Here is a 22,918-nt window from a genome sequence, read left to right as displayed (position 1 = left end):
CCATAATCTGCCCGCCCCTCTCCCCTAAAGCCAAAGGAAAGAGGGGCCAGGGAAGACGGTTAAGAATCCACCTGCCAATGCAGGGGACACAGGTTCGAGCCCTGGTCTGGGAAGATCCCACATGCCGTGGAGCAACTAAGCCCATGTGCCACAACTACTGAGCCTGTGCTTTAGAGCCCGCGAGCCACAACTACTGAAGCCCTGCACCTAGAGCCCGTGTTCCACAACAAGAGAAGCCACCGCAATAAGAAGCCCTCGTATCGCAGCGAAGAGTAGCCCCCGCTCAATGCGATTAGAGAAAGCCCGCGCACAGCAGCAAAGACCCAACGCAGCCATAAATAAATAAATAAATTTCAAAAAATAAATTAAAAAAATTTAAAAAAATTTGGGGGGGGTGGTGGAAGTCCCTGGCAGTCCAGTGGTTAGGACTCGGCGCTTTCACTGCTGGGGGTCCAGGTTCAGTCCCTGGTCAGGGAACTAAGATCCCTCAATCCCCGTAGCTCGGCCAAAAAAAAATTTTTTTTTCTCTGTCCTTTAATTACCCTCAACCTCTGCTTTCAACTCACTGGCTGCTGGAGAAGCCCTAGGGATGCTTTGAACAATAATTACCAGTCATTCTACAAAAATTAAATGCCTCTCACTCACCAGGTCTTATGCTAGGCATGGAGATGAAATGGGGGACAAGAGAAATGTGACCCCTGCCCTTATGAATGCTTTTAATCCAGCATGACACACATGGTAAGGAGTCACCATAAAGTGAGATACACGTTACAAAGGAAATACAGGCTTCTATGCATGCAGGAGTGAAGGGACTGACCCTAGCCTAGGAGTCAGGGAGGCTTCTCAGAGGAAGGGACATGTGAACTGAAGGATGCCAGGAGGATAAACAAAACAAAACCTGGCTAGGCAGGGCCGGCAATGTGGGTGCAGTGGACAGAGAGACAAATAGCATGGACAAAGGCTTGGAGATAAAACACACATGCACACGCATGCAGTGCATTCAAGGAACTGCTAGAAGTTTAGTAAGACTAGAGCACAGATTGCAAAGGAAAGTGTGATGAGAAAGGAGACTGGAGAGGTAGACACAGGCCAAACCATAGAGGGAATTTATATCAGTAAGACTGTGTCACAAGTAATCGTAAATCAAAGTGGCTAAACAATAAGATAATTTATCAGCTCATGCAACTGAAAAGTCCAGATACGGGGTGGGGGTGGGGGGGGGGACTTGGGTTAGCTTAATCCAGCAGCTCAGTCAAATCACCAAGGACTGCTTTCTACCATTCCGCTCTGCCTTCCATGGTTTTATCTTCATCTTAAGGCTGGCTTCCATTGGGGTTACAAGGTGGCTGCCCACAGTTCCAGAGGCTGTGTGTTTCCTTATCCATGTCTGGACAAAGTGAAAGTGAGTTCCGTCAGTTATCAGATACTTGCGACAGAGAGCTTCACTCTGACTGGACCCACCTAGGTTGCAAACCCATCAAGGAGAACAGGGCAATTGCAGCCTTCTGAAGGCCATGTCAAGTAGTACTATGGACTTTATCCTAAGGGCAATGGGAAACATTCAAGGGTCTTAAATAGGGAGTGAGATTATATGTGCATTTTAGAGAGATCACCCTGGCTAGCTGGACTCATCAAGACCCATTAGGAGGCAGGTGCAGTTACCCAGGTAAGAGGTGATGGAAGTGTGGACTAGGATGAAAAATGAGGATGAAAAATTTAGAAGGTAGAATCCATAGTGCTTGATGACTTAATGTCAGACGTGAAGGAAAAGATGAAAGATGGCACCAGGTTTCTGGCTCAGACCACTTGGTGGAGTATGGAAGAAGAGGTTTGGGGACAACTAAATTCCGCTAGAGGCCTGTTGAATTTGAGATACTTGTGGGACATCCAAGTGGGGATATCCATTTGGCAGGTGGTTATAGATCTGACATGGGGGAGAGTCCAACCTGGGGATACTTGGCTGTCATCAAGTATAGAAGCCATGGGAGTAGATGAAACTGCCTACAAAGGACATGAAGAGGGATATGGGCAGAAGCCATGAGGGTCCCCAACACAAGCTCATTCCTTCTCATCCCGTGCACCCACTTCAGTTCCAAAGTGGCTGATGGTGTAGTGGGCTAAATGGTGGCCCCCATAAAGATGTGTCCATGTCCTAACCCCTAGGACCTGTGAATGTGACCTTATTTGGAAAAAGGGTCTTTGCAGATGTAGTTAAATTAAGAATCTTAAGATCATCCTGGATTATCCTGGTGGGCCCTAAATCCAATGATAAGTGTTCCTATAAGAGACATCCAGTAGAAGACATAAGGACAAGAGAAGAAGGCCATGTGGAGTCAGAAGCAGAGACTGAAGTTATGCAGCCACAAGCCAAGGAATGCCTAGAGCCACCAGAAGCTAGAAGAGGCCTTAGAGCCTTCAGAAGGAACAGGGCCCTGCCAACACCTTAATTTCAGACTTCTAGCCTCCAGAACTGTGAAAGAATAAATCTCTGTTGTTTTATGCCACCCAGTTTGTGTTAATTTGTTACAGCAGTCCTAGGAAAATAATACTGATGGTGAGCTGGGCCAGAACTACAGGTAAGTCCCCAGGGCCCCCAGAAGGGCTGTGATTTGTCTTTGCTTCCAATCCATGTCTGGGGAATAGGAGGCTCTTTTTCCTCCTACTTCACCAGCAAATAGCTCCCTCCTCTGCAGCCCTGGGATAAGCAGAGACATGGCCCTCGATGTCTTAAGACACAGACCCTAATGACCAAAAACTTGGCCTTAAACAACCACAGAGAGGTCGTGTGTTAGCCTGGGGTGGGGGGAGGGGGGTGTCCTAGTCAATAAGTCCTGAGTACACTCTGTCCCAACCTGGGGAGACTCAGGAAACAAAACTCTGGGAGCTCAAACCTGTTTTAGGGTTTGGCAGATTCCCAGTTGCAAAAGCACGATCTTGGGTCAGAGTCCACATTCCCCACCCAGACCAGAGACACAGTCACACACAGAGACAGAGAGCTCAAGAAAGAGACAGCACAATGGAGAATGGCACTTGGGAAATTAGGGAGCTGTAACACAGAGAGAGCTGTACCTAGATGCAATCTGGACTCTGAAATACTGAGAAAAAGCAGCAGAGATGGAGGGGAGACATGTGGACACATAGAAGTGCCAAGGAGAATTGTACAAGGAGACCCTGATGGAGATCTAAAAAGGAAAAAGGTGGAAACATTCAAAACGTTTGGAAAGAGGGAATATGAAATAAAACTAAGATTGGTGTTGGAGAAAGTTCTAGACATACAGACTCCAGACTTCAGTTAGCATGGTGTTTCTGTCCTCCATGCTTCCCATGACCTCCTCCACCTCAACTAGATTAGTCGTTACCACATTCTGTCTTGTCCAGGCCCATCCAATTTAGATAGTACCATGTACTTTCCATGTGTCTGGGTCCAACCAAGGTTCTGACAACACAGCTGACCAAGACAATGAGCTGACCATCAGGAGTGCACACTAGATCAGATTGCCATGGATGACTCTTAATTTAGCTCCAGAAATGGCAACCTAGATCGTTAGGCTGACTACCTCCTAAGAAGACTGCTTGTTCAGCCATACAAGTTTTGGCATACAGTATGACAGTCACTCTGACAAGGCAGACAGTTTGGGGTGCTGTAGAAATGTGATGTCCTGCTCCTGGAACAATTGTGGTTTGACACACACAGGCCATTGTCAATGGGCTCCCTGAGGGCAGGGAAGGCTTTTAGTTTGGTTTTTCTCAAGCCCTGTCTCGGTGATCTGCAGAGAGAAAAATGATCAATAATAAAAGACTACTGAACAAAAGACAGACTCAATCAATCAAATGCTGGACCCTGCCCTTATGGACCTCAAGGCTATTAAAGCAGATATAATGTCATAAATCACCTTAATATGAATTGGATGCTAGACAAGGTTTTTAGTGAGGGCAAAGAACTGTGGTGGTTCAGAGGCACCAGAAATCTCTTCCTGTGGTGTAGAGTTGGTCAAGCAAGACCTCCTAGAAGAGATGGCCTTGGAGCTGAGTCTTTTTTTTTTATTATTATTTAATTTTTATTTTATATTGGAGTATAGTTGAGTTACAATGTTGTGTTGGTTTCAGGGGTACAGCAAAGTGACTCAGTTATACATATACATATATCCATTCTTTTTCAGATTCTTTTCCCATATAGGGTATTACAGAATATTGAGTAGAGTTCCCTGTGCTATATAGTAGGTCCTTGTTGGTTATCTATTTTATATATAGTAGTGTGTATAGGTTAATCCCAAACTCCTAATTTACCCCTCACCTTCACCTTCCCCTTTGTAACCATAAATTTGTTTTCTAGTCTGTGAGTCTGTTTCTGTTTTGTAAATAAGTTCGTTAGTATCATTTTTTTTTAATTCCACATATAAGTGATATCATATGATATTTGTCTTTCTCCGTCTGACTTACTTCACTTACTATGATAATCTCTAGGTCTATCCATGTTGCTGCAAATGGCATTATTTCATTCCTTTTTAATGGCTGAGTAATATTCCACTGTATATATGGACCACATCTTCTTTATCCATTCCTCTGTCGATGGACATTTAGGTTGCTTCCATGTCTTGGCTATTGTAAATAGTGCTGCAATGAACACTGGGGTGCATGTATCTTTTCAAATTATGGTTTTCTCCAGATATATGCCCAGGAGTGGGATTGCTGGATCATATAGTAGTTCTATTTTTAGTTTTCTAAGGAACCTCCATACTGTTCTCCATAGTGGTTGTATGAGCTGAGTCTTGAATAATAGAAGGGATTTAGACAGAGGAGATAGTAAAACTGTTTAACATGTTAGTGGGTGCATTCGTGCACAAGTACTGACCTATCAGAGTGGAAACTGGTTGGGGCATTCAAGTGGTGTCCTGGAGCCCCTGCTGTGTCAAGCATTACTTCTTTAGTGAGTTCATAAGGTCAGGACGGTCCCTAGGGAGGAGTGGGGTAGCAGGAGCACCCTGGAGTTAGGGGATAGTTACAAACCAGGTTATAAATATTTCAATATATTTAATTAACCTATACAACCATACTGGTGTATGTACCTACTGAATGTTAGCCCCAGATAAGAATCTCCTGAGATGGCCTTACTCTCTTCTGGTTTGTTGAAGCCATAGGGGCTTTATTAGAATGTGAGCTGTAGAACAGCAGAGGCTGTTCTCCAGTTCAATGCTGCATCCCTAGGGTCTAGAACAGTGCCTGGAGGACTGGAGGAAGCTTACCAAATGTTAAGTGAATAGGCAGACTGGGAATCCCAGCCCATTGTTGGGGTCCTCTCACTATTCATCTCCTTGCACCCACTTTCCCCCTCCAATCTGTGCTCCACACTACCCTTCAACATAACCTAGAATGAGATTTGGATTCTGTCATTCTTCTGCTCAAAATATTTGGTGCCTCCCTTTTGCCCAGAATGCCATTTTCCCCATTTTTTTTTAAACCAATTGAACTGCTACTTCTTTAAGCCCTGATCAAATTTTGCCTACTTCTGTATTACTTTCTGAGGCAGAATTCATCTCTCTCCCCCAAATATTATGATAATTTTTGCCCTCACTCACAAGAGAGCAAGCTCCTCAGGACAGGGACTGTGTCTTATTCATTTCCATACATCTAGTCCATTAGCTCAGTGCCTGACATACGGTAGATGCTAAATAAAGAGAAGAGTGAAAGGCATTCCCAGCAGTGAGAACTAAATGAACAAAGGTGGTCAAAGGTTTGGGTAAAAAATGAATAGTTTAATTTGGCTAGGGTATGAGGGAGAGTAGTAGGAGAAAAGATGGAAAAGTCTCTTTGGTAAGATTTTGAAGGGACTTGGAAGTCAACTAGAGGGAGAAGATGGGCAGATAGAAGATACTTTGGCAGAGTGTGGAAAGCCAATGAAGGTTTTTGAGCAAAGGTGTAATATGATGAATAATACGTTCAGTTTAAACCTATCAGACTCTCTCATAAGTATATACAGTTTTCCATTCATTCTCAAATTCGCCTCCCACCTACCCATCCATCCACCCTCCCACCCCCAGACTCCCCCAGCAGCTTGCCCTACCCCTTCACCTGCTCCCTGGCTGGGCCAGGGGTGTATATATGGGCTGCTTCCCCTCTCAGTCAGAGGACGTGGGGGCCCCAGCTGCCTGGGACTGGGAAGCAGGCCAGGGTTAGCTGAGGTTGGCTGGCGAGCAGCCGGGCAGTGCCAGGGAGAACTTGTATAGTGCCAGGTGGTGCCTTGGGTTCCAGGCTGAGCCCATGACCCTGATAACCTTCTGCCTGCGCACATACCTGCCGCTCACTCCACCCCATGCCCACTTTGCTATCAGGGAGGGGGCACAGGGCCAGACAGACCTGCAGGGCTTTGGCTCCATCTCTACAAAAGGGCCTTCTGTGAGCCAGTCTGCTCCCCTCTAGGCTTGCTCTTCCCCCATCCAGCTCCTGTTTCTGATGCACGTACAGCCCGTACACACCGTGTCCCGGGACACCCCACAGTCAGCCGCATGGCTTCCCTGTGCCCCAGCCCCTGGCTCCCTCTGTTGATCCCGGCCCCTGCCCCAGGCCCCGCTGTGCAATTGCTGCTGTTACTGCTCCTCCTGGTGCCTGCCCATCCCCAGAGCCTGCTCAGGATGCAGGAGGCTCCCACCACAGGAGGAGATTCATCTGGGGAAGACGATCCACTGGGTGAGGAGGACCTGCCCAGTGAAGAGGATATACCTGGAGAGGAGGACCCACCTGGAGAGTTGGATCCACCTGGAATGGAGACTGAAGCAGGAGAAGAGGATTCTCTGAAGTTAGAGGATCTACCTACTGTTGAGACTCCCAGGGATACTCAAGGCCCCCAGAATAATGCCCACAGAGACAAAAAAGGTAAGTGGTCATCAGCTCTGCAAATCTAGGCTCCAGGAGGTTGATGCTTCCCCTCATTAAACCCCAACCCAGGTAGGGATTATTCAGGGAAGGAGAGGAGCCTGTACTCTGACGGTAGTTTTTCCCAACCCCAGGGGCTCCCATGCCACTAGCCCTTTACCCCCTTTCAGAGCTAGATGGGGAGACAAAAAGGGGCACAGATGGGGAGACAAAAAGGGGCACAGATGGAGAGAGGTAAGCAGGAAGAGATGGGAAAGAAGAAAGGGGGAGGCTGGAGAGGAGAAAAATAGGAATGTGGAGAGAAAACAAAGGTGGAGAGAATTAAGAGTATGAGGGGAGAGAAGAGGAAGGATGGGGGTGTACCAGAGGAACAGCAGGAAGGGCTTGTAGAAATCACCTCATCTTCAGTCTACACATGAGGAAACTGAGACCTAGGACTAAGGAAACAGCAGGTAGGGGAACCTGGTATCTTGACTCTCAAGCCAGGAACTGGAAAACGAGCTGGAGACCAGAAAGGGAACAGGATGAGTGGGGAGGAGGGATGAATAAGGGAGAAAAAGGTCTACTGATTTGGGCCTGGGAACTGAGGCCTCCACCCATTTTACAGACCCTAAGACAGTGGTCGCAAACTGGTATCTCCGGCGCCAGTAGGATCTTTGTGTGGCCCGTCAAGCTGTGGCGTTTTATTTGGCTGCCATCTATAGTGCTTTACACCTGGCCTGCTTCAGGCATTTCTGTTACCTGCTACGCTTCTGTAAGACATCTGAGTTTGTGAACCTCTGCTAGTGAAGGAGACCCACCTCCTTTTGGCCGCTGGGGAGGGACTGGGCTCAAAGATCAGCCTCTTCATTCTTCTCATTTATGCAGGGGATGACCACAGTCACTGGCGTTATGGAGGTGAGACACCCACCCCCTGCACAGACCCAATCTGGGCACCCAGCTCTGCTGATGCCCGCACCCCGCGCCCTCTTCCCCCGCATCCACGTCTGCCAGTCCCTGACACCACCCGCTGCCTCTCTCCCTCCACATCCCTTATTTCTGTCTCCCGTTCGGATGCCTCCTGACTCGACCCCATCACTTTTTCTACTCAGCTTCCCTAAAAGTTCCTGATCTTGTCATCAAACTTCCTGTACATACTCTCCCACTCCAGGCGCTCCGCCATGGCCCCAGGTGTCCCCCGCCTGCGCTGGCCGTTTTCAATCCCCGGTAGATATCCGTCCAGAGCTCACCGCGTTTTGCCCAGCCCTGCGACCCCTGGAACTCCTTGGCTTTGAGCTCCCGCCACAACCAGAACTGCGCCTGCGCAACAATGGCCACACCGGTGAGGCGGTCTCGGGGCGGAGCCTCGGGGAAGGGGCGGAGGCTATCTGGGGATGAGGGACTGTGTCTGGGAGTTAGGCTCGCGCTCTCCGGAGAGAGGGGCGGGCCCGGCTCACCTGCCTCTCACCACGCAGTGCAGCTGAGTCTGCCTCCCGGGCTGGAGATGGCCCTGGGTCCCGGGCAGGAGTACCGGGCCCTGCAGTTGCATCTGCACTGGGGGGCTGCGGGTCGCCCGGGCTCGGAGCACACGGTTGGCGGTCACCGTTTCCCTGCCGAGGTGAGCGCGCAGCTGTCCGCGGAGGGTCGAAGTGGGGCGCGGGGTAGGGGATCTCGCCCACTCCTACCGTGTCCTCTCCAGATCCATGTGGTTCACCTCAGCACGGCATTTGCCAAAGTTGACGAGGCCTTGGGGCGCCCGGGGGGCTTGGCCGTGCTGGCCGCCTTTCTGCAGGTACCAGCCCTGGACGCCCCCCACCCCTGCTTCCCCAGCCCTCGGGCTCAGAGTAGCTTGCCCCAGAGACCCCACCCCGCACCTGGCTATCATCTTCATTTACTCATTAGTTCTTTCATTAACACCCACTGTGAGCTGGGCCCCAACAAAAGATTCCGAAACTGTGGATCCTTGTCTCCCCACAGCCAGTGAGGGAGGCTGACAGGATAGACATATACACAGGACGCAGAGTCAACAAGGTAGTCAGGGAAGGCCTCACAGAGGAGGTGAAACTTGAAGCCTTCACTAGTGGGAAAGAAAAGGAGTTATTCCATGCAGAGCGAACAGTACATGTAAAGACTCAGAATATGGCCCATTCGGGGAATGGCAGATGCAGTAGAATGGACATCAGGAAGAGTCATTTCTCTAATACTCTTATAACCCATAATTTCCCCTTTGCGAAATGCAATATTGTCTAGAGAAGCATTTAGTGACCTCTTTGGACCTGTACTGATCAAGAGTACACACACAATGATTAGAGGAGGCCAGTAGGTTGGAGGGATGGTGAGACACCTGTGGATGGTGAAACACCTGTTAGGCTCACTCCCTCCCTGTTAGGCTCACTCCCTCCCTGACTCATTAAAGCCAGCCTCACAGCACAAAGTTCAGAGAAGCACCTTGGAAATAGCATGTCCTGGCTCCAAAACTCAAACACATGAATTATTAAGGTGAATGCAGAGGTAACATGAATACAAAGGTTATTGGGGTTTTCTGTGGTGGGGACACAGAATGTGTGTGGAGTTAATGATGAGTGAGATTAGAAAAGTAAGTAGAGCCCATCATTGAGACCCTTGTATCCTGGTAAAGTGACCCACCATCCTCCTCTTCCTCCAGTTTGCCATTGAAAACTAGTCTGCCTAGTTATGTCAGTTTGCAAAGTAGGAGTATATCGACCTTGAGTAATAACACATGAAATATTGTGTTCCCCCAGCATTCTCAGAGCTGGGAACTGGGGGAGGACTATGGGAACCCACCTCACCTTCAGGCCTCCAGCCATGACCCTAAATACATGTATGAATCCATCTTGCACTATCATCTCCTAGGAAGGCCCCGAAGAAAACAGCGCCTACGAGCAGTTGCTGTCACATTTGGGAGAAATCGCCGAGGAAGGTCAGTTTGTTGGTTTGGCAACTACCCTTGATACCCTTGTTCATAAAGAACCGCCCTTGGGGAGCCTCAGGTCTGAGGATGGAGAAGGGCTCCCTCCCACAGAGAGGGGTTGAAACGTGAACTGGCCTACTGTGACCTTGATAATAACTATGAAGCCGAACACAGGCAAACAGGCAAAGGCAAACTGCTGGCCACAGGCTTTATGTTTAAAAACCAAACAGAAACTAAGATAAGACAAAAACCAAATAAGACCAAAAAAATAGTGTTTGGAACTTAAAGGGTTGAGTCTGGAGAGCTAAAATTTTTCTGAGAGCTGTCTATTACTCCTTCATAAGCATCAAATATTTTAAATTTGTAAATACTTTTGTTGGAAATCTCTCTTTCCTTCTCAGTCACTCTAGGTCATTTTAAACCTCACTTGCCCAACTGGACCTTAAGTTTTGCTAAACTAGAAAGAACTGTGTTTTTTGAGTTTTGTGTCTGTTTTTAAAGTTATAGGTATTTATTTACAAGTTATTCAACTCATCTTCTCTTTTGATTTACTCTGGGCTTAAATCTGCATTCCAGCATGTTATCACAGTGTGCAAAGTAAGAGTGAAGACTCAGAGGGAGGGCCAGGGGAGCAATTCTCTCACTCTGTGAGCCCCAAAGCCTTTTACTTTCTTCTGAGTCATGTCTTGTTGTGCTGAGTTATGGGAAGGGATACACCTAGTGAAGAAGTGTCATGTCTTGTTGTGCTGAGTTATGGGAAGGGATACACCTAGTGAAGAAGTGGTTTCAGGGAGTTGAGTCAGCTTGGCTTCTGGGAGATAAAAATGTATTCCTGTACCCCAAAGCTTTGTTGTGTGTATGGCGGGGGGGTCAATCTATGTGGGACTCCAGCACAGGTCCTCTCCACAGACTCTGAGACTTGGGTCCCAGGACTGGATGTATCTGCACTGCTGCCCTCTGACCTCAGCCTCTACTTCCGATATGAGGGGTCTCTCACCACACCCCCCTGTGCTCAGGGAGTCATCTGGACTGTGTTCAACCAGACAGTAAAGCTCAGCGCTAAGCAGGTGGGACTGGGGTGTGGTGGTGACAGAGGGGATGAGGGGGAAAGGGTTGTAGGTGGAGGTGAGAAAGAGGAGGCATAAAGAGATGAAGCGGCCGTGTGGGGGATGAGGGGGACGTGGACAGTGGGTTCCTGAGGTGCTGGCTGTAAGCCTGTGACCGTTTTGCTTCTGTGTCATGAGCCCACCCCCACTGTCTGCTGACCTCCCTAGCTCCACACCCTCTCTGACTCCCTGTGGGGACCTGATGACTCTCGGCTACAGCTGAACTTCCGCGCCACACAGCCTTTGAATGGGCGAATAATTGAGGCCTCCTTCCCTGCTGGAGTGGACAGCAGCCCTGGGACCATTGAGCCAGGTGCAGCTTTGTCTACTGATGTCATGCCCCCTGCCCCCAGCCACAGGTCCCTCATCCTCCCCATGTGTCCTCATTTGTCTGTCACTGGTGATCACAACCCCTGGCTCTAATGTCTCCTTTTTCTCCTCAGTCCACCTGAATTCCTGTCTCGCTGCTGGTGAGTCTGTGCCCCTCCTCTAGTTCCTGAGGCTGGGGGCATCCCTTGGCGCCGCTCAGCCTCAGGGGCTAGTCAGGACCACCACTGCTACCTCTCCATTTCTGCAGAACACACTCCAACCCCAATAGGATAGCGTCAAATCAAGGCAGGGGGCTTCCCCTGTTGTCCCCAGTGCAAGAGTTGGTCAGAATGAAGCTCCAGAAATCTCCTTGCATCCTCCTTCCCAAACAACCTCTTTCATTTTGTTTTTAGAGAGGAAAAAAGTGCTTATCTTACCCCTCCTTGTGTATCCACCCCCCATCCCTTTGCTGGCCTCTGCTGGATTCGGAGACGCTGGGGGCAGCTGGAGAACTTGGGGCAGGGGTGGGGGACAGGTGGAAGAGGCTCTGAGAGAACCCACAGACTCCTCTTCACTCCCTGAGGCAGTCTCTCTCCTCCTCCCTCCAGGAGACATCCTGGCCCTGGTTTTTGGCCTTCTCTTTGCTGTTACCGGCATCGCCTTCCTTGTGCAAATGAGAAGGCAGCAAAGGTATTTTACTAACCCTCTCCCTTAGGCCCAGCCCCTGCTCCCCAAGTGGAGTCCAGAACAGCTTCATGCAAATTGCATGCAAATGAGCTCATCCTTGGTGAGATTTCTGATTAGGGTTCCCTGTTGTGTAGACACCCAAGTGGGACCAAAGGAAGTGTCAGCTACCACCCGGCAGAGGTCACGGAGACTGTTGCCTAGAGGCCTGCAACTTGGAGAATGTGCAGAGAAGCTAGCCAGAGGAATCTGAGGGGGAGCTGGAGACTTTGTCCTGCCCATTACACTACTTCCTTTTAAACCTCCAAAGATATTTTTTTAAAATAAATATTTCTAATAAAATCTGTGGAAGGCATATCCTTGTTCCCCAAATCAACAGGATGGTGTATTCATTTCCTATTGCTGCTGTAACAAATTACCACAAACAGTGGTAACGGAAATTTATTCTCTTAAGAGTTCTAGAGGTCAGATGTTCAAAATGAATCTTATGGGCTAAAGTCAAGGTGTTGGCAGAGCTGGTTCCTTCTGGACACTCCTGAGGAGAGGATATTTTCTTGCCTTTTTCAGCTTCTAGAAGCCAAGCATTCCTTGGCTTGTGGCCCCTTCCTTGCATCACTCCAATCTCTTGCTTCCATTGTCACATCTCCTACAACTGCTTTTAACCTTCTTGCCACCCTCTTATAAGGACCCTTGTGATTATGTTGGGCCTACCCAGTTAACCTAGAATAACCTCCCCAACTCAAAATCCTTAGCTTAACTCAAGTCCCCTTCCCATGTAAGGTAACATTTCACAGGATTAGGGTATGGACATCTTTGGTGGGGGGACACGATTCTGCCTCATGTAGATGTTATCAGGAAGCAGGGAGAAACGACCGATATTGTTGGAATGACTGTGTGTGTGTGGGCAGGCTTGGTCTCTAGGCTTAAAATCACACTGAGGCTTTTGGGTTTTCACCCTGCTCAAGTAAAACCTATGTAGCTTTGCAGCTTTGCCTTCCAGTCGTGCCGTCCGGCCCAGCCGCTTGCTGGAATGGGGCAGTGCCGCTGACAGCAGCTCCTTTGCTCTGTGGGGAGTAAGGGCCAGATGTCCCCCCAGCCCTGCCAGGCTTCTCTGCTTCACACAGCCTGTTCACAACCCCTCCTCAGTAGGCCCAGTGCCCCACCCCTCTGGCTCACTCAGGGGTCCTTCCAACTCCACTCTTCCCCTGAGGCATCCTCCCCACCTTCTCCACTTTGGAAAACCACCACCACCATCCCCAACACCCAAGAAAGGCTTAAAGGGCCCCGTGCTGCTGGTAACATCAGTTTTATTCGGTGGCAACTGTAGCCTGGCTGGGGGCAGGGCCAGCCCTCACAGGTTGTTGAGCTCCAGCAGGGTCTGGTCGAGGGTCTGGTGGATCTCCACGTTCTCCTCCTTGGCACTGGCCAAGGTCTCTGTGAGGGGAAGCAACCCGTGAGGTGGGGCGGGGAGAAACATGGGGAGGCATGGACAGGGGATGTGACAAATAGACACGGAGTGGGTTGGAGACACAGGAAGACCCTAACATTCAGGGATCTGAGGACCCTGTAGGCGGGACAAATGGATGGACTGAACAAGGCAGACAGGGACGCCTCACTCAAGGCTTCGGGGCCATGGAGGTGGGATGGGAAGGCCTGAGTCATAAACTAATTTACCCTCCTTCTTTAAAAGGTTGAAGAGAGTTGGAAGCAGGAGGAAAGACAAAGACTGAGACAGGAAAGGGAGTGTCAGACAGACAGACAGACAGACTCGAGGCAGAAAACAGACCTGCAGCGAAAGCCCCATGGTGCTGCCATCCAGTGTCTTTCCAAACTTCATCCCAGACCATTCACAACCTTCTCGCCCCTCCCCTGCACCTCACCATTCCACTTCCCTTCCAGTCATTCTTTTAGATCCTGGAATCACAGCTTGAACGCTCCAAGGGCAGTGACATGCCTGGGTCTGTAGAAGGGCGTGTGTCTCAGAGGCACCAGAGGGCCCGTGGTTGACTGACGTGGTCATACGTGCCCACATGCAGCAGTGAGAGTCATGCAGAGGGGGTTCCGGTGTGGGCCACAGTGTTTTGTGGGTGAGCTCAGTAGGGGAGGGGGGTCACAAGATCAGGGGTGCCCGTAGGAGCCAGGGTCTCAGCAGTGAACCAGTGCTCTGTGGGGGTGATGGAAGTGCTCTCTGGAGGGCAGGAAGACAGCGTGGAGACCAAGTTGAGTTTATTAAGCAGCAGAGAGCGGGAGAGGCTGGCGGGTAGAGGAAGGAGTGGATGGATATAGAAGGATGAAGCAAATGCCAGGGTGGGCAGCAGCTGTGACGGGGGCTCTCCTAGGCTGCGTCCAGCCTGGCTGTGCAATGTTGGCAATTTCTGCTCCTCCTGCTTGCCCCCCTCCCCATACAGAGAATGGAAAGGAGAAGAGAGAAGGGCCACGGGCCACACTGGTGAGAGGCTCAGAGGGAGGTGATGTCGTTGAGTGCGTTGTCCAGCTCCTCGCTGATGGCCTTGTACTTCATCTTCTGTGCATAGACTTCGTCTGGGGGGTCCAGGGGAGGGGGGCCAGGTGGGAGTGTGGGGAGAGGGAATGGAGGGAAAGAGGAATGGAAGGAGAGAGGGTAATGGAAAGAGAGAACAAGAATCAGAGAGAGGTGGACGAAGATGGAGTGAGAGAGACAGGCCAGAGAACAGGCTGGACAGCTGTCAGGGCCCCCTCCTCCCCTCTCTGTACCCCTATGTCTTTTGCTCTTCTCTGTACCCCAAACTGGTGCTTCCCCCCAGGAGCTCCTGCTTCCCCCAGGGGCCTGGGGGCACAGTCCTTTGCATAAGCAGGAGTGCTTGCTTCAAGGGGAGGGCGCTCAAGCCAGAACGTTCTAAAGTCCTAAAGTTGGAGAGAAAACTGAGGCTTGCCTGAGAAGGCTGGAAGCAAGAGAAGAGGGAGTTATGAAAGTGAAGTAAAAAGGAAAGACAGTTTTAGGCACAGCGTTGTCGGTAACAGTGAGAAGTAGCTACAGACTAGCAAATGCCTGGATGTTTGTTTTCACCAAATCTAGCTTCAAAAAGTATTTTCCATTAATGTTATCATGAAAACCTAGATATTAAACCAAATAGCTCTCTATTTAATGAAGACGGTGCTGCACCTGGAAACAGAATTGTCTAGATCAGTGCTACTCAGTGTGGTGTGAGGACCAGCAGCCATCAGCGTTACCAGGGAGCTTGTTAGACACAGATTCAGCCCGAAGTCAGCAGTCACTTCAGAGGAGGACCCAGGAATCTGTGTTTTAAAAACTCTGAGGGGACTTTCATGCTCGCTCAAGTTTGAGAAGCACTGGAGTTGACGGGGCTACATCTACTTGGATGGGAGGCACAGACCGCCAGAGTCCGTGGAGTCCTAGGTGGTCCAACCCTAATTTACCACTGGCAAGTATCATGGGATGGGAAGATAAATCATGGGGCGTATGGACCTATTTTCAAAGGTTCAGGGGTACAGAGGAATATCCCTTTTACCTTCCAGGTCATCAATGGTTTTCTCCAACTTTGCCACCGACCTTTCGGCAAACTCCGCTCGGGTCTCAGCCTGGGCATAAAGGCAAGATGGGGAAAATGACAAGAGCTTAGGCCCTCCCAGACACTATCAACCTTCTCTTCCATCCCTGTCCCCAAATCCCCTGCCACAGGAGGTCTCTGGCGGGTACTGGGGGGCTTGAGGGGGGTTTGGACTGGAAGGACTCTCACCTCCTTTAGCTTCTCCTCCAGCACTTTGATCTCCTCTTCATATTTATCTTCTTTGCTGGAATACTTTTAGGGACAGACACATGCCATCAGTTCATCGCCTCCACAAGTCCTTCATTTCTCCACGGAGCCCCACAGGCTACTCCTGATTTTGTCTCCATCAAACATCCGGCCCTGCCCTGCCTGGGCCCATCGCCTCCCTCCCCTGAAGGACCCCATCCTCACTGCCCCTCTACCCCCCTCTACCTTGTCCGCTTGGGCTTCCAGGGATTTCAAGTTGTTGGTAACAATTTTCAGCTCCTCCTCTAGGTCCCCACATTTACTGCAGGGGGTGTGTGGCAGGGTGGGGTGTGAGGGCACAGTGGGGGAGACAGCGGAGATGGCACAGTGGGGGAGGGGTGGAGGAGAGAAGAGAAGAGCAAAGTTGTGAGAGTGACAGCAGGCAGAGTTTAGGAGCCCCAGGCCCTTCCCGACCCCCAGCAGGTGAGAGAGAGCAGCCTGAGATGGAGGGGAAGGTGAGCCTAGAGAAGGTGCCATTGCCCAGAAAGGTCCAGAGAGGTGACTACCTCCTCCTCTGAGGCCGTCAGGGACTTGAGGGCCTGGTCCATGGTTCGCAGTTCCTCCTCCAGCTGCCTGGCTCGGCTGGGGGCAGCAGGTAGGGGTCAGAGGCAGGACCTGTCCCTGTGGTCCCACGCCTGGGAAACTGCCTCCCCACTGTGCAGACTGCCCCAGAGCCATGGGCTCAAGCTGAGTTTCACTTGCCACCCTGCGGTGTCCTTACCTCTCAGCCACCTCAGCTCTCTCTTCTGAGCGCTCCAGCTCTCCTTCCAGGATCACTAGCTTCCTGGCCACCTGTGGGGATGGGGAAGAGAGGAGGAGGAGATCCATGGTGAATGACCAGGGGTGTCTGGGACTTGGGAGTGAGAAGGAAGTGGGGCAGGGCTGTCACCTCCTCATATTTGCGGTCTGAATCTTCAGCGATGTGCTTGGCCTCCTTCAGCTGCATCTCCTGCAGCTCCATCTTTTCCTCATCCTTCATAGCTCGGTTTTCGATGACCTTCATTCCTCTGAGAGGCAGGGAGAGGGGTAGGGGTCGGGTTAGGACCAGCAGAGACAGGCTCCCAGCCCCCTCCCCGGTCCACCCTCTGAGGAACCCCCTGCCCACCTCTCACTCTCATCAGCTGCCTTCTCAGCCTCCTCCAGCTTTTGCAGGGCTGTAGCCAGGCGCTCCTGCGCCCGGTCCAACTCCTCCTCTACCAGCTGAATGCGGCGGTTCAGGGAGGCCACATCTGCCTCAGCCTGTGAGTCAAAGGTCAGAGGTCAGAAAGGCTTTGTCTGCCTTGAGGATCAGAGAGGCTTCAGAGGATGGTTAAGATTCTTGTCAGAACGAACCTAGGCTTCCTGGCCTCCAGACTTTCAACCTATTTTTTTTTCCCCCAAACCAACCATCTTCTGTGCAGACTCTGTGCTCCAGCCCAAAACATGCCCTCCTGGACAAGCTCCACTCCCCTGCTACAGGGCCTCTTCTAGCACGGTGCATAATCTCCAATGGTTATCTGCACACAAATCCCTCCATCCCTCCTGAGAGCCCTCCAACTGCTGGGACCAGGTCTGAGGCAGCCCTGACTCCTCCTCAGCAGAGCCTGGCCCAAGCAAGGGGTGGGGAAGAATCAGGCCAACCAGACTGCAGTGCTGCTAAAAACCGCCAATCACAGAATCAAGCTCTGTGATGTCAGTCGCTGCCAGGCAGACTCCTAGCGGGAGGCTCTGGAGGCAAGCCAGGCCTATTTAGGACTCCCTAGGCTGTACCAAGGGGCTCCCTGCCAATGCCCAAGGCAAGTGGGGTCGGTGCAAGGGCAGTGTGAGTGGCAGATCACACTGACCCTGCAGCCACCGATCCTGCAGTACAGAGGCAAAATCATGGTGGTTTTGGAGAACGTGCACAGAAACAGACGATACCTTGAGAAAGAGAGGACAGAGCAAGAAGGGCCCCAATAAAGGAAAATGAGAGAAGTAGTGCAACTTGGTGTTAAGAGCGTCAGCTCTGAGTGACACTGTTGTCTTTGAGCTACTTGTGTGACCTTGGGTAACTTATTTAGTCTCTCTAAGCCTCAGTTTCCTCCTTTTTAAATTGGAGTTGACAATAGCAGTTCCTACTTTGTAGGCTGTTCTGAGATAATGCAGTGCTTCTAATACTGGATTAATAACAGGATCATCTGGGAGGTGTATAAAAAATACCAGGTTCTCTAGCTCCATGCTGGAGTCACTGAACTGAGATCTCCAGGGCAGGGGCTTGGAAATCTTTCCATCTTTTTTTTTTTTTTTAAAGCTTCCAAGGGATTCTGATGATAAGCAATCTTGGGAAATAGTAAAATAATATGCAGAAAGCACTTGAATATGTGCCTGCAGAGTCCACACCCCATAAACGTTAGGTTATCCCTTGTCTCTCCCTCAAGGACAAAACACAGAAACCGCGAGATTTAGGATTGGAAAGGAGAAAGGACCAGTGTAGGGGAAGAAGAGAGTGAGAGGGAAGAGATGGGTGGCAGCACTGGGGGTAGAGGGAGTAGAAAGCAGGTCATGAGTGATAGTGTAGGGCAGGGGAAACAACACCATATATAGAAAGTAGTTGCAGCTTATCCTCTAGGTGCTGAAGGCCACCTAGAGTGACAAGAGCCCATCCTGGGCACAGGGCCATATGACTCAGTGTGGAAGGATTCTGGGACAGCACTGGGGTTGGGAAGAATGACTCTGGGGGATACTGGAGGTCTATTCTAGAGAGAGATGAGACTCTGTAAAAGGGAAACTCTTCATGGTAGTGGGGTGACAAATGACTTTGGAGAATCTGGGAAGTCCTGGGGCCCGCATCACAGGAATGACTTCTGCCATTTTCTGCTTCTCAAGTTCTTCCCAGTTACGGATGCTGCCCTCTAACCGCAGGACAGGCAGTGCCATCCCCACTGCACAAATGAGAAGCAAGAGAGAAAGGAGAAACTGAGGCACCGTGTAAGTTAAGTGCTGTGTTCACGGTCACACAATGTTTGGGCACCGTTTCCTATTGTCTACTGGTGCTGCTGCCCTGCTTCCCCAGCTCTGTCCCTGTCTTCCCCTCCTCCCTCCAGCCCCCACCTAGCTCCTTGGGTTTCCAGTCCTTACTCCAGCTGCACTGGGCCTCAGTTATTTATAGAGTGTCAGATGCCCAGGGTCGTCTTCACTAGCAGCTGCAGGTCAGTTCCCTCCCAAGTGCCAGGTCTGGTGAAGAACCAAAACCTAAGGCTGGAGGTCAGAGAAACCAACCTTGGGGCTAGGGGGGATGGGGAACAAGGATAATGGTCAATACGAACAGTAATGTCATCTCTGATCTCGGATGTTCAGACCGTGTGTATGTGAATCCCCCCCATCCACCCAACCGCAGGCTCATCTTAAACTTAATCCTGGGTGGAAGGAAAACGGGGAGCATGAGGCAGAGAAAGTACCATGTCCAAAGTCTGATGGCCGTTCTCCTACCTCGGGGGGGGGGGGGCGGTGGTTTGGGAATGGCAGGAGGTGGAGAAGTCTGGTTAGGGGTGGGGGGTGGGCAGAGAAATCTCCGAGTGAGCGGAACTTGCCAAGGTGGCTGCCGTGGCGTTTGTGGCTCTGTCCCTCTGCCCCGTGGCCTGCCATGGTCTCGAGGCCGAGAGCTTAATGAGGGTAAGTGAGGGACCGACAGAACCTGAGCTGGCGCTCTAGTGCATAGCAGGGCCGCTGGAGCCAGAAGTCAAGGCCAGGGAATTTCTAATGGCCCCCTGGGGCTGTAGGTCAAGTCAGGGCCCCTCTTTGAACTCCTCTCCCTTCCCCCTGCCCAACGGCGCCTACAGCCACAACCCGCACCCCAAAAAGGTAGCTGCAGGCTCCTCTCCATTTTCAGCTGGAGGATTAGTTGAGATGGATGGTAAATTCTTGTACCACCCACCCCCACGGTGACTCATTGCTTGGTCACTGTACACGCTAAGAGCTGGAACCAAACGGAATTACAACACTGTGTCCTCTGGGGGAAGTGGGAAGTGGTTTTGATTTACCCACTGTCTTGGATTATTTGTGCCAGCTTTTGCCCTAGCCTGGGTTCCTGCGAGGAAACGGTTTCTGTCCTGGTGCTGAAGGTCCCCTCCATCCCCATGTCTGGCACCCCTCCCAGTGCACTAACTCTCCCACCGTCCCCCAGGTCCACACTCACATCGGTGGCTTTCTTCTCAGCCTGCTCCAGTTTCTCCTGGGCATCCTTCACTGATTCAGAATACTTTTCCACCTCGTCCTCCGTCCCTTTCAGCTTCTTCTGGAGGGCCTGCTGCTCCTCCTCCAGCTGGGAGAGAAAGGCCTCAGTCAGCCAGGCCCAGGCCCAGGAAGGAGGCAGGGGTGCGTGTGAGGGGGTACTAAGAGATATGTAAGGCTGTCAGGGAGGAAGAGGGATAGCAGAGGAGGGACAGTGCAGCCAGGGGTGTCGTAGGGACCTGGCAGGAGTGGAGAGAGAGCTTCCAACCCCAAGGAGCAAGGGCCATCATGGCTCTGCAAGGGCAGGAGTGGAAAGGGGGGGACCCGGGCTCCCCAGGCTATGGTGGGTGAGATGAAGCGTGGCTCTGGCTAGGGCCCTGGGGGGGTACTGTGAAGGCCCAGCAGCCCTCACACTGGACAGTAGAGAGCCTTGGACATCAGGCCAGAGGCTGAGGGGGCACCGGGCAGGGCCTACCCCACCCTCATCGTGGGGTGGCGGCGGGGGTTGCGCCGGGCCTGGGGCCCCCACCTGCTTGCAGCGGTCCTCAGCTTGCTTCTTGTCGGCCTCGGCCTGCTCAGCGCGGTCGATGGCATTCTCCTTGTCCAGCTTTAGCATCTGCATCTTCTTCTTGATGGCGTCCATGGTTGCGGTGGGAGACCGGCCGGCCGGCGGGCTGTGTGGTGGACCGGGCTGACTGGGCTGGCTGCGCGAATGGTCGCACGGGTGGCGGGCGAGGAGGACCAACCGGGACTGGGATGTCCCAGCCGCGCGGGCGCCTAAAAGGCGGGGAGGGACCGGGCGGAGCCGGGGGCCAGGACCCTCCCCCACCGCAGCCCAAACCTTGTAGGGGCAGAAGCACTGCAGGGTCGGGGGGCGCGGCCACCCCCTGCGCCCACCCCCTCGGGACCGCCCCCTCGGGGCTCCGCCTCTCCCCCTCCCTTCCCCCCCTCCCACCCCTCCTCCCCGCGGCCGTCGGAAGGGAAAGTAGATGGAGAGTCTGCCGAAAGAAAAAACCGTAGCGTTGCAGAGGAGAGGGGACCCTGGGGCTGGGGGCTCCGCGCTTCTTCTGAGTGACAGCCCGGCCCAGTGGCAGCTGCGGCTGGGGGCCCTGGGGCTATTTCGGGGTTTGAGCTCACAGCAGCTGCCCGGGCGCAAGGACCGGAGTGTCCCCCCCCTCAGCTGCAGCAGCCGCTGCACTTAATTTAGAAGTTTCATGCAAATCCCCTCGGATTAAATGTCTCTTGGAAGGCGGGGCTCCTCCGCCTTTCGAGTGCCTCAGTTTACCCTGAGTCCCAGACTCTGGGTTTGCGTTACCGACGTGGCAGTGATAGCGGAGAGTCTCTCTAGGGACTTGGGGAAACTGAGTCAGGAGGGGAGCCCAGAGTGCGGGGCGAGGCCCTGCTGGCTGCCCCCGAGGGCGGGCCTGACCTCTCTTCCCCCTTCCACCCCCTTCCAGCCCCTGCCTCTGGAGCCAGGGCCCCTCCTCCATGGTCTCTGGGCCTCGGAACCCAGCTCTGTGCCCCGCCTGCCCCACCCCCACGTGCCCCGCATATTTTCCACGCGGCTTCTGCCGGGCAGGACGCGGCGCGCTCCCCTCCGCCGAGTCCATCCCCTCCCGGGACGCGTCCCTCTGCGTCCCTTCCTTGCCCCCCTCCGGGCTCCACCGGCTCCACCGCCCCTCCACTCACCCCCACCCACCCCCGCGCTCGCCTAACCTCCCCGCGCGCCCTCCCTTCTCCTCCCCTTCTCCCGGCGGACTCTCCTCTCTTCCCTTGTGAGCCAGCTTTACGCTGAAATTTCTTTTCTGCCCTTTTTTGGGATGTTTCCCGTGGGGAGGCGGGGCCGGGCTGGGGCGAGGAAGGCACGGTCGAGGGTAAGAGTTACTGAGCTGCTGGGCGTCAGGAGCTGGGGGTGAGGTGTCCCCTCGGACCGAGGCTGCCAGAAAGAGCTCCGGGAGCCGGGGCCTAGGGTCGGGAAATCAGAGGCACGGGCGGGCGCCAGGCTGTTTTCGTTTTTCTCGGGGTGGGGTGGGGGGAGAGGAAGTGGAGAGCTGCCTTGGAAGGGGGGAAAGGGGAGACCAGGCGGAGGAAGCCTTGCTCCCCAGGGGCAGAGGGGCGGGAGGCCTGGCTTTTGCTGGCGGCGCGGGAACCGTGGGAACCCTGGGTCCCGGGCCGGGCGAGGTGGGGGCGGGGAGGGAGGGGCTCTGAAATGTATTTAGATCTGCTTAGGCGACTGCTGCTACACATGGAACAAAACTGATCTCGCGGTGTTCACTCCGTCTCCTTGTTTCCCCAAACTCTTGAGAGTCGCTTCCATCCACCCTGTAGCCAGTGCCAGACCCCTGGCGGGTAATCAAGAGCTCCCCTGTCCCTCACTTCCCACATCATCCACTTAATCCTGTATGTTCTACTTCCTACAAATGAGGTTCCTCCTCAGAAGTCTCTGGGGTTGCCTTGGGCAGCTCCTTATATTACCTCCTCCCTGTGTCTGTTGTGGTCTTACTCCTGGTTCCCCAGCTCTCCTCGACATTGTTACACAAAAGTCTTTTTTTAAAGTTGGTGCAAGTAGGACCCTAAAATACTCCAAAACTCCTCCCTTCGCCCTCCCTCTTTTGATGGGAAAAATCCACATCTCTTAATATGGTATATAAGGCCCTTTGTTTTGGCTCCTGCCCACTTCTCTAGCTCTACCTCCTTTCATTTCCAACCTCACCCCCAGTACACAGACTTGTACTTCTGTGCAGCATTCATACTGAGCTAAGTGCAGGAGCTGGAAATCACCATACTTTTCTTGAAGCTTCCACCTTTTATGCATTCTGTTCTCTCTCCCTAAAATGCTCTTCCCTTGCCTGATTCCTGGTGGCTGTAAAGACAGACCAAGTGGCAGCTTTTCTGGGAAGCCTTCCCTAGCCACTTGTCCTGACCACCCTCTCCACCTAACAGGTGCATGTTTTTGGTGAAGGCTCCTGACTGACATATATAACTGTCCTTATAACTCCTTATAACTGTCCTTGTACCTGTTTGCCTCCTTCACTGGTCTCCAGAACAGGGACTGT

The 22,918-nt window shown here is 52.3% G+C and overlaps 2 protein-coding genes across 12 annotated transcripts; one reads left to right on the top strand and one right to left on the bottom strand.

The window, feature by feature from the left end:
* Window positions 1-1,386: 1,386 nt before the first annotated feature.
* Window positions 1,387-12,222, top strand: CA9 (carbonic anhydrase 9). Of its 7 annotated transcripts, none has more exons than XM_082468413.1 (11): window positions 1,387-2,576; window positions 6,618-6,870; window positions 7,738-7,767; window positions 8,021-8,191; window positions 8,325-8,641; window positions 9,724-9,790; window positions 10,691-10,848; window positions 11,056-11,200; window positions 11,331-11,357; window positions 11,805-11,886; window positions 12,018-12,222. In XM_082468413.1, exons 2-11 carry the CDS (start codon window positions 6,630-6,632, stop codon window positions 12,082-12,084), a joined length of 1,305 nt encoding a protein of 434 aa, XP_082324539.1. In that variant the 5' UTR covers window positions 1,387-2,576; window positions 6,618-6,629; the 3' UTR covers window positions 12,085-12,222. The 7 variants fall into 7 exon arrangements, with proteins under 7 accessions (XP_082324539.1, XP_082324535.1, XP_082324538.1 ...); XM_082468409.1 differs by having other exon boundaries at window positions 1,387-6,870; window positions 8,325-8,467; window positions 8,549-8,641; XM_082468412.1 differs by having other exon boundaries at window positions 1,387-6,870; window positions 8,325-8,467.
* Window positions 12,223-13,170: 948 nt separating this feature from the next.
* On the bottom strand, window positions 13,171-20,726 carry TPM2 (tropomyosin 2). 5 transcript variants are annotated; one of them, XR_014265495.1, is made up of 10 exons: window positions 20,392-20,671; window positions 19,828-19,953; window positions 16,780-16,913; window positions 16,564-16,681; window positions 16,396-16,466; window positions 15,861-15,936; window positions 15,618-15,680; window positions 15,390-15,459; window positions 13,667-14,421; window positions 13,171-13,314 (listed from the first exon to the last, which is right to left on the bottom strand). XR_014265495.1 is itself a non-coding variant. In XM_082468461.1 (9 exons), exons 1-9 carry the CDS (start codon window positions 20,503-20,505, stop codon window positions 13,232-13,234), a joined length of 855 nt encoding a protein of 284 aa, XP_082324587.1. In that variant the 5' UTR covers window positions 20,506-20,726; the 3' UTR covers window positions 13,171-13,231. The 5 variants fall into 5 exon arrangements, 4 of the variants coding, with proteins under 4 accessions (XP_082324587.1, XP_082324586.1, XP_082324585.1 ...); XM_082468461.1 differs by lacking the exons at window positions 13,667-14,421; window positions 15,861-15,936 and adding an exon at window positions 16,181-16,256 and having other exon boundaries at window positions 20,392-20,726; XM_082468460.1 differs by lacking the exon at window positions 13,667-14,421 and having other exon boundaries at window positions 20,392-20,684.
* Between the last annotated feature and the right edge of the window lie 2,192 nt (window positions 20,727-22,918).

This window comes from Balaenoptera physalus, assembly GCF_965194825.1.
Source record: "Balaenoptera physalus genome assembly, chromosome: 7".
NCBI lineage: Eukaryota > Metazoa > Chordata > Mammalia > Artiodactyla > Balaenopteridae > Balaenoptera > Balaenoptera physalus.
The sequence above is the reverse complement of the archived record's forward strand: the minus strand, read 5'-3'. Positions and strand labels throughout refer to the sequence as shown.